This window comes from Periophthalmus magnuspinnatus, chromosome 21 (assembly GCF_009829125.3).
Source record: "Periophthalmus magnuspinnatus isolate fPerMag1 chromosome 21, fPerMag1.2.pri, whole genome shotgun sequence".
Taxonomy (NCBI): domain Eukaryota; kingdom Metazoa; phylum Chordata; class Actinopteri; order Gobiiformes; family Gobiidae; genus Periophthalmus; species Periophthalmus magnuspinnatus.
In genome coordinates this window covers 4100480-4115543 of record NC_047146.1, presented here as the reverse complement: position 1 = coordinate 4115543, position 15064 = coordinate 4100480, and the positions used below count along the sequence as shown (strand labels likewise).

General features: G+C 38.9%; 1 protein-coding gene across 1 annotated transcript in view; it reads left to right on the top strand.

The window, feature by feature from the left end:
* dnah7 (dynein, axonemal, heavy chain 7) overlaps window positions 1-15064 on the top strand; it is an 85746-nt gene that overhangs the window by 68874 nt on the left and 1808 nt on the right. The window contains exons 59-63 of the mRNA XM_033987157.2: window positions 995-1132; window positions 7254-7484; window positions 10978-11130; window positions 12483-12660; window positions 14876-14979. Of these exons, the coding sequence (XP_033843048.1) occupies window positions 995-1132; window positions 7254-7484; window positions 10978-11130; window positions 12483-12660; window positions 14876-14979 (804 nt within the window). The remainder of the gene's footprint in view (window positions 1-994; window positions 1133-7253; window positions 7485-10977; window positions 11131-12482; window positions 12661-14875; window positions 14980-15064) is intronic.

Sequence of the window (15064 nt, the reverse complement as noted above, 5' to 3'; positions counted from 1 at the left end):
GCCCAAAATTTTAAAAAGCACAATACAAAACAACACACTACAACTTCTCAAACCTGATGCAATGTGCAGTAGTTTCATTAGCAGGATGCAGCTGATTGTATATATTGTATATGAATGAATGTGAATATTTTATTATTTTAAAACAATAAAAGGTAACACAGTGATCTAAATATGTTATGTGTTAACAATGAATACCCCATAGAAATGTAATACTCCCTCTTTAAGCTCAGATTTTATGAATACAGTACTGCACAGTAACTACATTCAGCTAAACTGCATAGAAATGCACAAGTCCATGTTTGCCTGTAACGAGCTATAGAGGAGTTCTACAATGTTCAATAGTCATTAGCTAATACCATTGTTCTTTATAGCCCACAGCCTACAGTCATTTTGATAAATGAGGTACAACAATGACAAACCAGCCTCAGCCTCTTCAGATCCATCTAAATGTCTCCATTCCAATCTATCAGTTTTCACCATCATTAATTTCACATATTTTGTCCCAATTTCCACAAACAAAAGCTCCTGGTATCAGTGCACTGCTGTCCTTACTGTCAGCATGATGCATGCTCGTTATGTGCGTTCCGACAGCCTCTCCTCTGTGCTCTTCCTCCTAATCACCATCTCCTCCTCATCCTCAGTCTGTCCACTCCTTTTTGTAAAACTCTTCTAATGCTGTTTGTTTAGATCTCATTACTGCAGGCGCCGCTACCTTTAAAAAGTCGTTAAAGTGATAGCGGCTCACAGCGGGATTCCACTACCAAAAAAACAAAACAAAAAACTGATTTATTTGTTAACTCACTCGACATCTTCTACAGTTTATCTGTCTTTTACTCCCTGCTCGCCTCCTGCTGCTCCATGTTTTATTCATCGGGCTCATTTACATACTCATTACAATAAACGTCAGGGCTGCTGCTGCACTGATTGTAATTACGCCACTTGTTGTTATGTTGAAATGTGCATCTCTCATTCTGTCTTTTCTTTCTCTCTTTAGTACGACAGTTACATCGAGTACACAAAGGCTCTCCCACTGAATCCATCTCCGGAGATTTTTGGGATGAACTCAAACGCAGACATCACCAAAGACCAGGCGGAGACGCAGCTGCTATTTGAATCTATTCTCCTCACACAGGTAACAGGTTTAAGCACCGCACTCACAGCAAAAAGGTCCTGGAGGGTGTCCAGATGGTGCTCTTACTTTTTTATTAACATCAAGACGCATTGGGGCAACAGTCTTAAACAGAAAACTCCTGCATCTCCATAGAATAATAATTATTTCACAGTTTACATTTTACAGTCTTACATTTCAGCATAATATTGATACCTGACCTGAGTATCTAGTTTCGGTACTAGTTTTATTATTGATTGGAGAATTGGTGACTTGGAGCTGGAGTCGATGAAGCCAAATCACTCACTTTCTATCTGGAACACGGCGACTACTGGACAAGATGCTCCCATCTGTATGTACAGTTCCAGCAAATGTTTTGGACACTTATTTTCAGGCTTTGAACCAGACCAATTTGTGTTTCATGAGCTTCCTGCATTTAAACTTCTATGAAACCTTAATGCAGAATACTCAACAAGCATAATTAATTTACTGATAACGATAACTGTTAAACAGAATCTACCCAACTGTAGAAGTCGTTATTTGAGTCATATCATGACTAGAAACCTGTAAAATGTCATTGTTCATAGAAGAATAAAGTGTTGTGTCAGCAGTAGCCAAACTCAGAAAACCACTCTTGTTCTGCTCAGCTCAGAAGGAAAGTGTCATCCTGTGCAGATTTGGCTTCACACGTCTGATCCACAAAACAACCAACCTCCAAACCATCTTTCCTCACAGCTCACATCATTTATGTTTTCATCATCTCCTCTGCTCCCTCTCAAACCCTCCTCTGGGTTGGTGCTGGCTTAGTCCTGGTTTAGTTCTAGTTTAAACCTTTTTCCTGATAAGACCCAGTTCATATTTAGCATAGATATTAGGGATGGATTTTTTCCCCTAATATACAGTATTTCTCTTTTTGTTGTGGCCAATATTTTGACGATATCATCAGACAATCTAAAAATGAGAAAAAAAACATGTATTTTCTCTGATAATACGTCATGCTTTTGTGGTGATCGTGTAAACATAGAACCATCTTTCTCATTATCACCAACACTGATGCTAGCATAGATATATATTATTATTATTGTTGTTATTGTTATTATTATTATTGTTATTAACATTAAAGGAGAAAAGTGCAGAATAAAAACCTTATATTATGATGATGATGATGATGATGATGATGATGATGATGATGATGATGATGATGATGATGATTATTATATTTGTTCTTTAAGAAGAAAATAAAATACATCAAAAGTCGTGTATTGACCAGTATGATGGAAGGTCTTACATTTCTTTTTTTTATTTGTAATTTTACCCAACCATAAAATGAAAACCTTCTGCAAAAACTCAACTGAAACTATTCTGTTCCAGAGCTCAGAGTTGGATCACACAGATGAGCTTCAAACACAGTCTATTCTTCCATTGTACTCGTGCAGATCATTGCTGTTTTCTGTCATCATCTCCCTCCTGTCCGCTACACCACCTCTGCTGTCATTAGAGCCACATTCATAAATAAAGGCACATGTCTTTGACGTAGAACAAAGGCCGATCCTCGTTACCGTGTTCTGCTCTGGCTTTGTGTGAGGAGGCTCATTAAGTCTGCTCCTGCTGAGGCGGCTGCTCCCCCTGCTCCCTAAGACAGGGATTTTCAAAACTCCTTCAATGCCATGGTTCTAATATTTAGATTTCATTTAGATTATATTGTCTGTCTATATGTTCATTTTAGGATGTGTCACAGAGTCAGAAACAGGGATTACAGCAATTTACAGGTAGAGATGTTTCTCCCGTCACTGGGGCTATAAACTATTTGAATAGATGTAATTATCAAATCATATAGGCTGTTATTTTTGAAGTACTGTAATTTCCTCCATAAACAAAATCTCAAAAAAAAAAAAAAAAAAAAAAAAAATCTTTAAAAGTCTTCTAAAATCAGCTTATCCTGTTGTTTAGATCTGTACAAATGTTTCTGAAATTTGATTGTCAGTTTGTATTTCAAGCTTTTTGTCTATTTAAATTTATTTAAAATGTGAACTTTGAACAGAATCCTATTATTAAAACATAAATTGCCAATCTAATCGCAATCACAATGTTTGTCTGAAAAATCTGTTCCTACTCTAAACTAAACAACAGAGAAATCCTTCATTCACATTGTCTAATCAATCAGCATCCACCATTCATCTAGTCTGTGGACCAGCTTTATCAAATCACTTTTTATGAATAAGAACGTTAACCTGACTTTACATTCAACTCTACGTCTTTGAACTGGTTTAGATCTTAATCAACATTGTTTTAGTTCATTCCTTTAGTGTCATTCCTGGTCTTCATTTTGACACGTTCTTTTCCTGATTTAGACCCGGTTAAGACCTGGTTTAGTCCATTGTTTAATCTCACTTTCACCTCAGGATTAATATTGGATTAGAATAGTTTGATCTTCTCATGGATGATCTCATTGTCTTAAACTCAAACCTTCTCTGTGGATGTGAGAATGCCATTATCCTCTCTGCTGCAGCTCTGGACTCTCCTTTAATTTGAATCTGTGTGTATCTTTCCTGAGACCTGGGGTGGAATAGAGAACAAAGATTAGTGACACCAAAGTTAAAAGAAACTGTCTAAATCCTGGTTTAGTCTTTTAAATCCTGGGTTAGTTGTGATTTAGACTTCAACCTTGGTTAGACCTGTTTTACCTACTTTAGGCCTGATTTACACCTAGTTTAGTCCATGTTTTTGTATTTTGTAAATCCCGGTTTTGTCCTGGTTTAGAGCTGTTGAGACCTGGTTTGCTTCATTACTGAGTCCAACAGTTAGAACTGTCAAAATGGTTTGATTTAATATTTGCAGGGATTTTAAGACCGGCTCTCACTTTCCCTGTGAATATCATTATTTTCACTACGTGTGTTTTCTGCCCTGGATTATATTAGTTGTGGTCCTTTCTGTCTTTGTATACACTTTTTTTTTAATGGTACAGGATGAGAAATAATCATTATAGAGGATTGACATTTTGCAACTTCCCTTTATTCAAATCATTTTATTTTTTTTTCATTGCCTAAACATTATTTATTTATTCCTGCTTGAAGTATTCCTGGATTAAGACCTAGTTCAGTTCTCAGGCCATTTACAGTTTAACAAATTAAACTGAATATAGTCAACCTCTGGGTGAGAGTGTTTTGTGTAATGAACAGCTTAGACCAGCTTTAGACCTGGTTTAGTTCTGCTTCAGTCCACATTTTTGGTCATCATTGATTTACTCAGGAACTAGAGGTGCAGGATTAATCACAGTTGAATCAAACCCACAATTAGCAAATCACAAAGGCTGTATTTCCTTTACAAACAACAAAATCTCCTCTCGTATTCTGCATAAAAACTGCTAACCCTGTAGTTTAGATCTGTATAAACATGTTCTGAAATGTGATTCTTGCATTAGTTTGTCAGTTCAGATTTCAGTGTTTTTGTCAGTTCTTCTGGACATGTTTTAAAATGTGAACTTTGAACAGAATCATGTAATTCCAACATAAATGGCAAATCTAATCAGACAAAAATACAGATATTTATTTAATTGGGACAGTGCATGTTAATGAACAGACATGATATGTGATACATGATATGTAAAAACACTGGATTTTACCCGTAGTATAATTTTTTATAAGGGGCTAGGGTCACAAAAAGGCCGACTATTTTTCCCAAATGGTTCGGTCCTCATCAGACTCCGTTATCTTATCTTTATGTCTTCTCTAAGTCGCCCAAGTGGCAGATATGGCACAGTCCCTACAAACTTTTTAATCTGTCTATTACAGAATGTCCTGCACCGTGGGGTAAATGACATTTAAACGATTCTATTTGATCAGGAACAGTGTGATCTGTGCTGGAACAGCCTGGGCCCTAGCTGCAGGGCACAATAATGTCTCACAAACCTATCACTTTTTCAGTACTTTTCTTATGAGTTATTTTTCAGAACCAGCAGTGAAAATGTATTTAACCATTTCAACTAGGACTGAACAGGTCTTAAGTACGGTAGGTCTAAACCAGCACCGAATCAAGTAGGACTGTAGTCAAGAAATTCTTGGTTGACTAAAGACGTGTCCTGATGATCGATTTGTCCACTAAAAAGGAGGTATGGCAAAAGCTCCCAAAACTATTATGTATGTATCTGACCAAACTGCACTCACAGGAGTACACAGGGGGAGTTCATGCAAAAACAAGTATTTATGCAGAAAAAGTACCAAGAAACAATGTATGTTAAACTCATAATTAACTTTCACATCTTCAGGTAACTTACTCCATATCTTCTCCTTTCTGCTGTTGTCTCATATAAATCCTTATAATATTTGTCTAGACTAATACAAATTTTGACACCATCAACCGATTAATCAACTAAAATGAATGACAGACCACAGCCCTAGAATCAAGACCCACCCAGCTCTATAACTAAACTATAAAACAGGATTGAATCAACTCACTCAGAGCTCAATTCATATTCAACTAGGACCAAACCAGGTTTAAACTGGACTGCACTCGGTCTGACCAACTCAACTTAACCAACTGAACTTTCAAAACTTGAATTGAAATTTAATTCAAGGTGCCAGGCCGAATCCAGGTCTAAAGGACTATATCTGGACTTACTCCTAGGTGTGAACAACTACAGGACCAAAACTGGGATTGCCATGGGTCTAAACATGGACTAAACCAGATCGAACCACACATACTCAGTTTTAACTTTAAAGCCAAACTAAACACCAAATCATTGCTTTTGCTACTAAACTGTGTACATTGTGTTTATAGCATAGTGCTCTCCCTAGTCCGTTTTAGTGCAAACTAGGTAAATTTGCAGCTTTCCGATCAAAAACAGTCAAAAGTGTATCCTGGCTCCAGTGGCTACTGCTATTTTATGTACTATGTGACATCAGGCAAGACTAACCTGCTTAAAGCCAAGTGTTTCTGATTACAAACATTTCTGATCTATGTTATATTGTTGTTTCCTCATCACAAGCATCCCGGAAGTTGTGATTTGTTTCATTCACACATGTTTAACACACAAACCCTGCAGATTTAGGCTGCGTTCTTCTCGCAAAACAGAAAACTCTCTGTTCCACCTTGTGACGTCATGGGCGATACAGGAAGTGCTCTACTGTGTTTTTAAACTCCACACACCTTCACTAGAATCACTAGAATCATTTGGATAATTTCAGCCTTGGAATTTCCAATCTCTCAGCTAAAGGTAAAAGGAGCGGTTCACTTGAAAACTACCTCTACGTGACATCACAAGGTGGAACAGAACATTTTGAGCTTTGGAGATGTAGACAGACTAATAATAAAGTGTTACTCAAACATGTGTAAATGAAGCAAAACACAACTAGGTTATGTTTTTGATGAGGTAACAGCATTACAACATGACTTAAAGCTCACGAGAGTTAATACTGTGTAATATAGGACCTTTAAACTAAATAAAAAATCTAAATTAAATTACCAATCAGAGACATTGAACGGAGTATAAAGCCCTCCCTATTTTAAATAGTCACCTGTGGTTGGTCAGAGTGAGGATTGATCACTACGGAGAAATAATGCCATCTTTACGGTCACTTAAACAGCCATCACGATCATTTCATCTCCTGCTGCAGTTTAACAAATGTCTAACGAGGATCCTAATAGTTGCTTAGTGGGTGAGCGAGCTGCGAGCCCCGTGTGTCTATGCTGCGATTAGAACAGGGATAAATGCGATTCAGATGTGATATCACTGATGTGTGGAGCGTGCAGCCTTTATCCATGCATCTTCATCTGAGCGCTAAACCACAACACCATCCTTCTCCTGCTCTAGCCCGGCCCTGACAGGACAAATTAATGATTGCTGTAAAGCCGACAGATAAACAAGCCGTGATGGAGCAAGACACAGCCAATCGAAACAAGAGGTGAATACAATTACGCACGCCAAATTATATAGGACACGGCATTATAAGGCCAAACAGGCTAATTCTGCATTTAATTTATTCAATCTATTCAAGCGTGGTATGTTATTAGGTTTATAGCAACATAAGCTGAGTGGTTTTCCTCTCTCCTCTCAGTAAGGAGTTTGTGGGTTAGACTCCTGATCTCTCTGAGTGGAGTCTGCATGTCCTGTCTGTGGGCCGGTCCTAACCGTATTGTCTCTGTCTAGTCCCGGTCCACAGGTGGGGATGGCCAGTCCTCTGATGACATGGTTTTCGATGTGGCGGCTGACGTTCTGAGTAAACTTCCTCCTGACTTCGACTTGGAGACTGCGATGATGAAGTTCCCCACGAGCTACGATCAGAGCATGAACACTGTGCTGGTGCAGGAGATGGGCCGCTTCAACAACCTGCTGCGCACCATCCGAAGCTCTTGTGCGGACCTCCAGAAGGCCATCAAGGTGCTAACTCTTACACAGCTAACATTTAAGCACATATCACTGAAAAGAGCTAAAAGATCCGCTTTTAATGTTTCATTTGGAAAATACAGTGGTCCATTGTTTTCTTTAGGCTTTGTAAACTGCTTTTGAAGTTTCATTATAGCCAAAAATACTCTTTGGAAAACAGCTCAAGAGCACTCAATCACAAGATGTCATGTGCAAACAGTTAAAAGGCCCTGTTTTTCCCCTGTATTTGAGCAAAATGTGTCCTGCCCCAGTACAGATATATTGTACAAACCACTCTCAAAATAAGTCTGCTGTGTACTGTCTGCATCTAATTATAAAGCTTTTTTTTCTAGTTGTTGTTAGCTTTTCGTGACATAATCCAGCTTTTTCAGTTCCGATGCCTATTCTGATACTATATTTTTAAGTATTTGCCAATACCCGAAGTTATCCATTAGCACAAAAATAAAAATTTGAATGGATCAGTTTTATCTTATTTAGCTGTTATTTATCTCTCACATAATTACAGAACATCTGAAGTATAAATAAAAATGTAAACATTATAAGACTTTAATAAGACAAGATCGCGGATACAAGCGGCTGAAATGGGCTTCCTCCGCAGAGTGGCCCTTAGGGATAGGGTGAGGAGCTCGGTCACACGAGAGGAGCTCGGAGTAGAGCCGCTGCTCCTACACGTTGAGAGGAACCAGTTGAGGTGGCTCGGGCATCTGCTCAGGATGCCTCCTGGACGCCTCCCTAGGGAGGTGTTATGGGCATGTCCCACCAGGAGGAGGCCCCGGGGAAGACCCAGGACACGCTGGAGGGACTATGTCTCTCTGGCCTGGGAACGCCTTGGGGTCCCACCGGAGGAGCTGGAGGACGTCTGGAAGTCCCTGCTTAGACTGCTGCCCCCGCGACCCGGCCCCGGATAAGCGGAAGAAAATGTATGGATGGATGGATAGTTCTCTTTTTCAGAATTTTAAAACACAGTACCATGCTATTTCCAAAGCATTTTGTGATGTAGTATATGCACTATAGAATATACTGTGGTGATAATTTGCAGCACAGATATATTTATTTTGCTTCATGGAACATGCCAATACAGTACAATGTTTTTTTGTTTTTGTTTTTAACTTGTTTTGTACAGTGTCTTTGGGTGTTTTGAAAGGTGCTCATACATTTAAAAAATATATTATTATTATTAGTAGTAGTATAGTAGCAGTTTTATTAGTAGTGTTACTGTATTAGTATTATTATGTTACTGTCAGTTTTATATTACTAATGGCACAGCATTAACTGCACTACATATTGAACGTTTGAAGCACCACTTCTCTATAGTCCCATGTTCATCCTACAGACAACAGTCCAAACCTATTACACCAGGTTGTCATTTGTAACTTCACTAAATTGAACTGCACAGTGCATTGTTTTCTCAAATATTTACTGTAGAGGCCATCTGCTGAGTCCATTCATCACTGTATCTGCCGTAGATAAACACTCACGCTATGAATCACCATCTGACGCCGCTGCTGCAAGCGCAATATTTGTCCAAAATTTCCACATTCTCTCTCTATGGATCCACTGCGCCAGATTTATACTCTATACACAACAGCACAGCCCTCACTTTTCAAAATCAACCGATGTTTCCAAAAATCACATCTCATCTTCACCGTCTCAAAAAGGACGCAAAAATCTCTCATCACGCTGGGTCTGTTCATAATTAACCATAGAGTTTGAACGGAAAGCACTCAGGCATCATTTAGTTTTAGCTCGTATCAAATTTGCTCAAAAACATTTGATTATTAGAGCCATTATTAGCAGTAATTACGCCACATTCAGGGACATCCAACTGTGTGAATAAACAGGCTCAGATGTGTCTGAAATAAAGACCAAATGCAGAAGAGAGCTCTTACCCAGTGTGGAGATGTCGGCCATCTTTGTAAGGTGTTCACAGTTAGCATAATTATGAAATCTGTTAACATTTTAGAGTTTAGAAGATTACTACATGGATTTTGCAGCTGGAACAGGGGGATGGCATATGCAGTGAACTAAATGGCAAAATATCGTAACAGAAATGAGGGTGAATTCATCAAAACTGAGACTTAAACGACACATATATGCTTTATTTTGTACTGTTATTAGCCAGCTCATATTTTAGAACTTAAAATAATGACCATGTATTGAACCAGACATTATTTTTTAGCTTGGGAGTCCTATATTGGAATCTGGTGTAGGTCTACATCTACTAACAGTAAAGGAATATCCATGGCGAAAAAAAACAATCCCCCCAACATGTTATATATATATAAGCATTCAAGGCTTAAAAACTATTCAGGGTTTCTGCCTGTGACGCAACAACCCTGGGAAACTCTAGACTCTAGGACTAAACCAGGACTAGAACAGGACCAAACTAAGTCTACATCAGGACTACACTGGGCTCAAACCAGGATCAAACAAGGATAACACTTTGACGTCTGTGCTTGAGATGCATAAAGCCTAAAGCAATTGTGTAAAAATACTTCTTATGAGCAATTTAAAGCGGCGGTATTACACTTCTATGAGGGTTTGAATAGTGCCCATGAGAGACCACAAGTTCTCTCCAACATGCACGAATGATTCAGAAAGCCACTGGAGGCGTGTTTAGATAAGGAAACAACTTGATAACAAGGTACAAAGCTCCGGAAATTTAGGCATAATACCCCCTCTTTAAGTTCATTATTTAAACTGCCCCCTCCCCTCCTCCGTCTCTCGCCTTAAGACAGGACCTTTCTTCTTTTCACTCTTCTTGATCTTGGGCTTCCGTCAAATGTGGTTGTCTGCTCTTGTTTTTTTTTTTTGTTTTTTTTTGTTTTGCCCAGCAGCATCTCCCTCATTCACAAACCTGAGCTTAGATTTGCGTGATGCGACATGTGATGTTCTACAGTAAAGATTAAAGCAGTTGTACCACTACATAACTAAAATAAGACAAATCTCTATTGCGAAACAGCTGTAAACAAGGACCATACTCACTAAGATCTAATTCAGGACTAAACCAACTGTGATATAACAAATTATGACAATTTTTAACCTTTGAATTTTACTTTCTATTAATTTTGACACAAGCCTACATCATTATTTATTTATTCATGTATTTATGTACCAGTAGTGACCCAGCACCTTATTACGTTGTTCCATCACTCAAGCTGCCCGTAACACATATGTGCCCAAGTTCAATTTGTGGTTTTCAGATTCTAGGATGTGATGCTGTCATACTCCCCGACGGGACAGTTCGTTTTGTTGATTACATTGTGCTAAATCTGTAGTGAAAAAAGGTAAATTCACAAATGTTGAACCTGATCTTTTCTTAGTGATGAGACCTAAGAACTTACTTTATTACAACACAAATGTGCATTTTAATAGTATTCATTTTAGCTGCTTCCATCTGTATTAAATATTATTGAAATATAAAATGTTGTAATGTCATCTGAAACCCAGCTCTAGCTTGACCCTGTGATGTCTCCTCTGTGCCCAGGGTCTGGTGGTGATGTCTGCAGAGTTGGAGGAGGTGGTGAACAGTATCCTGAATGGAAGAATCCCTGCCATGTGGAAGAAAAAGTCCTACCCTAGCCTCAAGCCTCTGGGCAGCTACGTCAATGACTTTCTGGAGAGGCTGAAGTTCCTCCAGGTGACACAGCGTAACCATGGGAACAAACACAAACACATGCTACTCTTGCTGTGTCCTGATCAAATATTATACAAATCTCTGTGCGAACGTTTGAATTATTCTACAAACTCAAGTAGTAATGTTGTGGACATGAAGGATGGACCTAGCATTTTTGTATTTGTAAACTGTATTCTTCCAGTGTCTCTGGGTGAAACCTGTCAGGGGCAGTGGACCAGATCTGAGCCATGACCCTGGTCAGGAGTACCTATAGCTGGAGGGTTAGCCTGTTGTTCACATAGTAGGTTCTATAGAGACACTGTGGTATTGGCCACAGAGTCCTGGTTTGTTCTTGTAAAGGTCAGATGTCATGTGCTCAGTCCATATCAGGCCTTTGGTATTTACGGAGCCCCCCTGGGAGCTTCAGTTTGTGCTGTTCATATCTCTCCAGTCCAGACTTCATCAGCCTGTTTGTGCTGTTCATATTTCTAGAGCCAGACTTCATAATCCCAGTGAACATGTGATACTGGGTGATACACACATGTGGATCATATGAGGCTACTGTACTGCAAGCTGTAAGCACTGTAATTAGTCACGCAGACATTTTTTAACCTTAAAAACACAACACCCCCCACCTCCTCCACTACAACACTCCCTGCCTCTATCACCCAAACACTCCCCCTCTCCCTCTGTCCCCTGTAGTGTTGTCACAATAGTAAAACACAATACTAAAACTTTCAAACTTGATTTCGATTCTAAGGAATAGACTCGATACTCCATACTGATTCCAGTACTGTGATGATAATAAAAAGCACTTTTTCCTTAGACAATAGAATGTGATTTTCAACATTAAATAATAGTATTTTATTTTATATTACCATGTGATCTGGGTAATCTGTTAGTTCCATAGTGGTCCATGGGAGTACACTAGTCTATGTGGTCTTGTTCTGATACAGCTTAAGCTCATTCTTAAATCCTGTGAATGTGACTTTTTTAGTATCCATATCTGCTTAAATGAGTCTATTTGCGATATGAGTTTTAGTATTGATTAGTATCTGATTTTAGATACTTTTGACAACCCTAGTGCCCAGCCTGTATTCTCCACTGTGTCCTGGCTGCAGACTGGATCTTCTTTGTTCTCTCTGTTTTGGTTCTGAGTTGGTTCCTCCACTGCTCCACAGTTGAAGTCTCCATTCACTCAGATTCCCCTCACACTGCAGCCATCTGCTCAAACCACTTTCACACTTCATGCTCTTTAACAATGAATCATTTTGTGTCAAAGTCCAGTGAGATACACCTGTTTCTTGTCTGCTCCTCTGGCTCTGCTCCTCTGGCTCTGCTCCTCTGCTCCTCTTACTGTGTGTCTGTTGTTTCAGGACTGGTTTGATGAGGGCACTCCTGCTGTGTTCTGGGTCTCCGGGTTCTTCTTCACTCAGGCGTTCCTCACTGGATCGCAGCAGAACTACGCTCGGAAGTACACTGTTCCCATCGACCTTCTGGGCTTTGACTTCGAGGTCCTGGATGACAAGCCATACAACAAGGCTCCAAATGACGGTACGCTGAACAGGAAGAGTTTGAAACACTTTGTCTCTCACATCAACTGCTAGGGCTGAATTATTTGGGAAAAATATTTAATTGCTATTTAGATTTTATTGCGATTAGATTTGCAGATTTGTGTTCAGTATTCAGATTTTAAACATGTCCAGAGGAACTGACAAAAAGACTGAAAGATGAACAAACTAATGCAAGAATCACATTTCAGATCATGTTTGTACAGATCTAACCTTAGCAGTTAGAGTAGCAGTTTTTATGCAGAATAAGACAGGAGATTTTGTGGTTTGTGGAGAAAATTGTGATACTTCAAAAAAAATGTTTTGGGTTAATTTTATAGTATGCCTAGTCAGACTCTTAAAAAAACTTTACATAGAAAAAACTAAGATGAAATCACAAAAAATGCACATTTCTGTTAGAAAATCTTGGTGTTATTGTGATTGATTTCATTTTAGTCATTCATCATCATCCAATATCAATACATTTTTTACCTCAATCTAAGGGCACATTCACACTTGTCCTTGTTTGGGCCTGGTTTAGTCCTGATTTGGTTCTGGCCTCCAAATTTAGTTCCAATTAAATACCAATGTCGATGTGGTCCATGTGCCTGGATGAACACATCCTAAGAGCATTTTTGACTTTTCTGACAAGACTCAAATTTACAACAAGAGCAATTTTTCTTTAATATTTGGAGCATTATTCTTTTACTGAGTCACTCTCTGGTCATATGTCCAATCATAGTCAAACCTGTGAGGAGTGAGAAGTGTCTCGTCAAATGAAAAGAGTATACATTTCTTTAAGCAGGGATTGTATCTACCAACTGAGCCATTATTGAGTATGACAAAATAAACAACTTGATTTTGCCTTATATTTGATGAAAATTTGATGACCTTTTAACAGAGAAAAAAACAGAGCAAAGAATAATGCACTGCCTGGCCAAAAAAAAGTCACCACCTGGATTTAACCAAGGAAATAGGTACAAGTCTCCTGCAGTTGGTCCGGTCTAGGTTCAGCAACAGTCTGTGCTCAAAGAATGAGGTCAGCTGACACCTGAATATACTGAATGACCAGGTTATTCCATCAGTGGATTTTTTCTTCCCTGATGGCACGGGCATATTCCAAGATGACAACGCCAGGATTCATCGGGCTCAAATTGTGACAGAGTGGTTCAGGAGCGTGAGACGTCATTTTCACACATGGATTGTCCACCACAGAGTCCAGACCTTAACCCCATTGAGAATCTTTGGGATGTGCTGGAGAAGCTTTGTGCAGCAGTCAGATGAAATCAAAACATTGCACATGAATGTGGGACGTAATCAAAGCTAAAGGTGGTCCAACCAAATATTAGAGTGTATGACCTTTTGTCTATTTTAATTTGACAATAAAGAATTCTGAAAAATGAGAAAACCCACATCATCTTGATTTCAAACATGATTGAACAGCTTTCTGTCATTTTAAAGTATTAATTCTCTATTTGAAAAGTAGCAGAGGAAATCCAAACATTATTTGAACCAAAACATTTTTTACTGACTGAAGCAGCTGCTCTTCACGTGAGGCTCAAATGCCCCCAGTCCATAGTCTTGGTTCAGTCCTTCCTGTCCAGACTTAGTCCTGCCCAGATCAGGAACGTAGAACAACATTTTGTTTCTTTTCTTTTCTCTTGCAGAATTTGAGGTCAGGTCTGACACGGAGCTCTGTTCAAAGCCTTTAGGTCTATGGGTCTGTGGTATTTATTTTACAGACTTATTTCACTCTTTCACTCTTCACTTTTTTATTATTCTAAATTATTACTAACTTCAAGCTGGGTTACATCTCACTCACATGTATTCTGTTGTGGTGTCTCTGGACACTTCACAAACTTCACTAGTTTTGACTGGAAGGCCATCGAGAATTAAAACCTACCATTGGTTTGTTGCAGGAACGCCTGACAAAAAATAACATTTGTAATGAAACATTTACAGTGGGTATATTTTGGGTTGGAGAATGATGAATGTCTGACTGTTGCCGTAGCAATGAACAATTCTTAACAAAATAATGTAATAATTGAGTGGTCAAAAGTCATATGATTGAAAAAACATAAATATGTATTTTGTACTTCTGCTAATAGGACAATATGTTTTCATTGGTTTAATTGAGAGGACAATCTTCCACATTTGTGTATATCCTTTATGGTTTAATGTTTGTGCTCTGCCGTTATTTAACCCTCTTCATGTTTCAGGCGTTTACATCCGAGGCCTGTTCCTGGATGGAGCACGCTGGGACCGAAAGACCAAAGTGCTGACCGAGTCTTTGCCCAAAGAGCTGCACGACACCATGCCGCCGGTGAGCCTCCTCGTACATGGGTCTGAAATCACTTCACGTAAAGATCATATACACTGCCTTTCCTCTCTTTACCCCTGTTCTAATG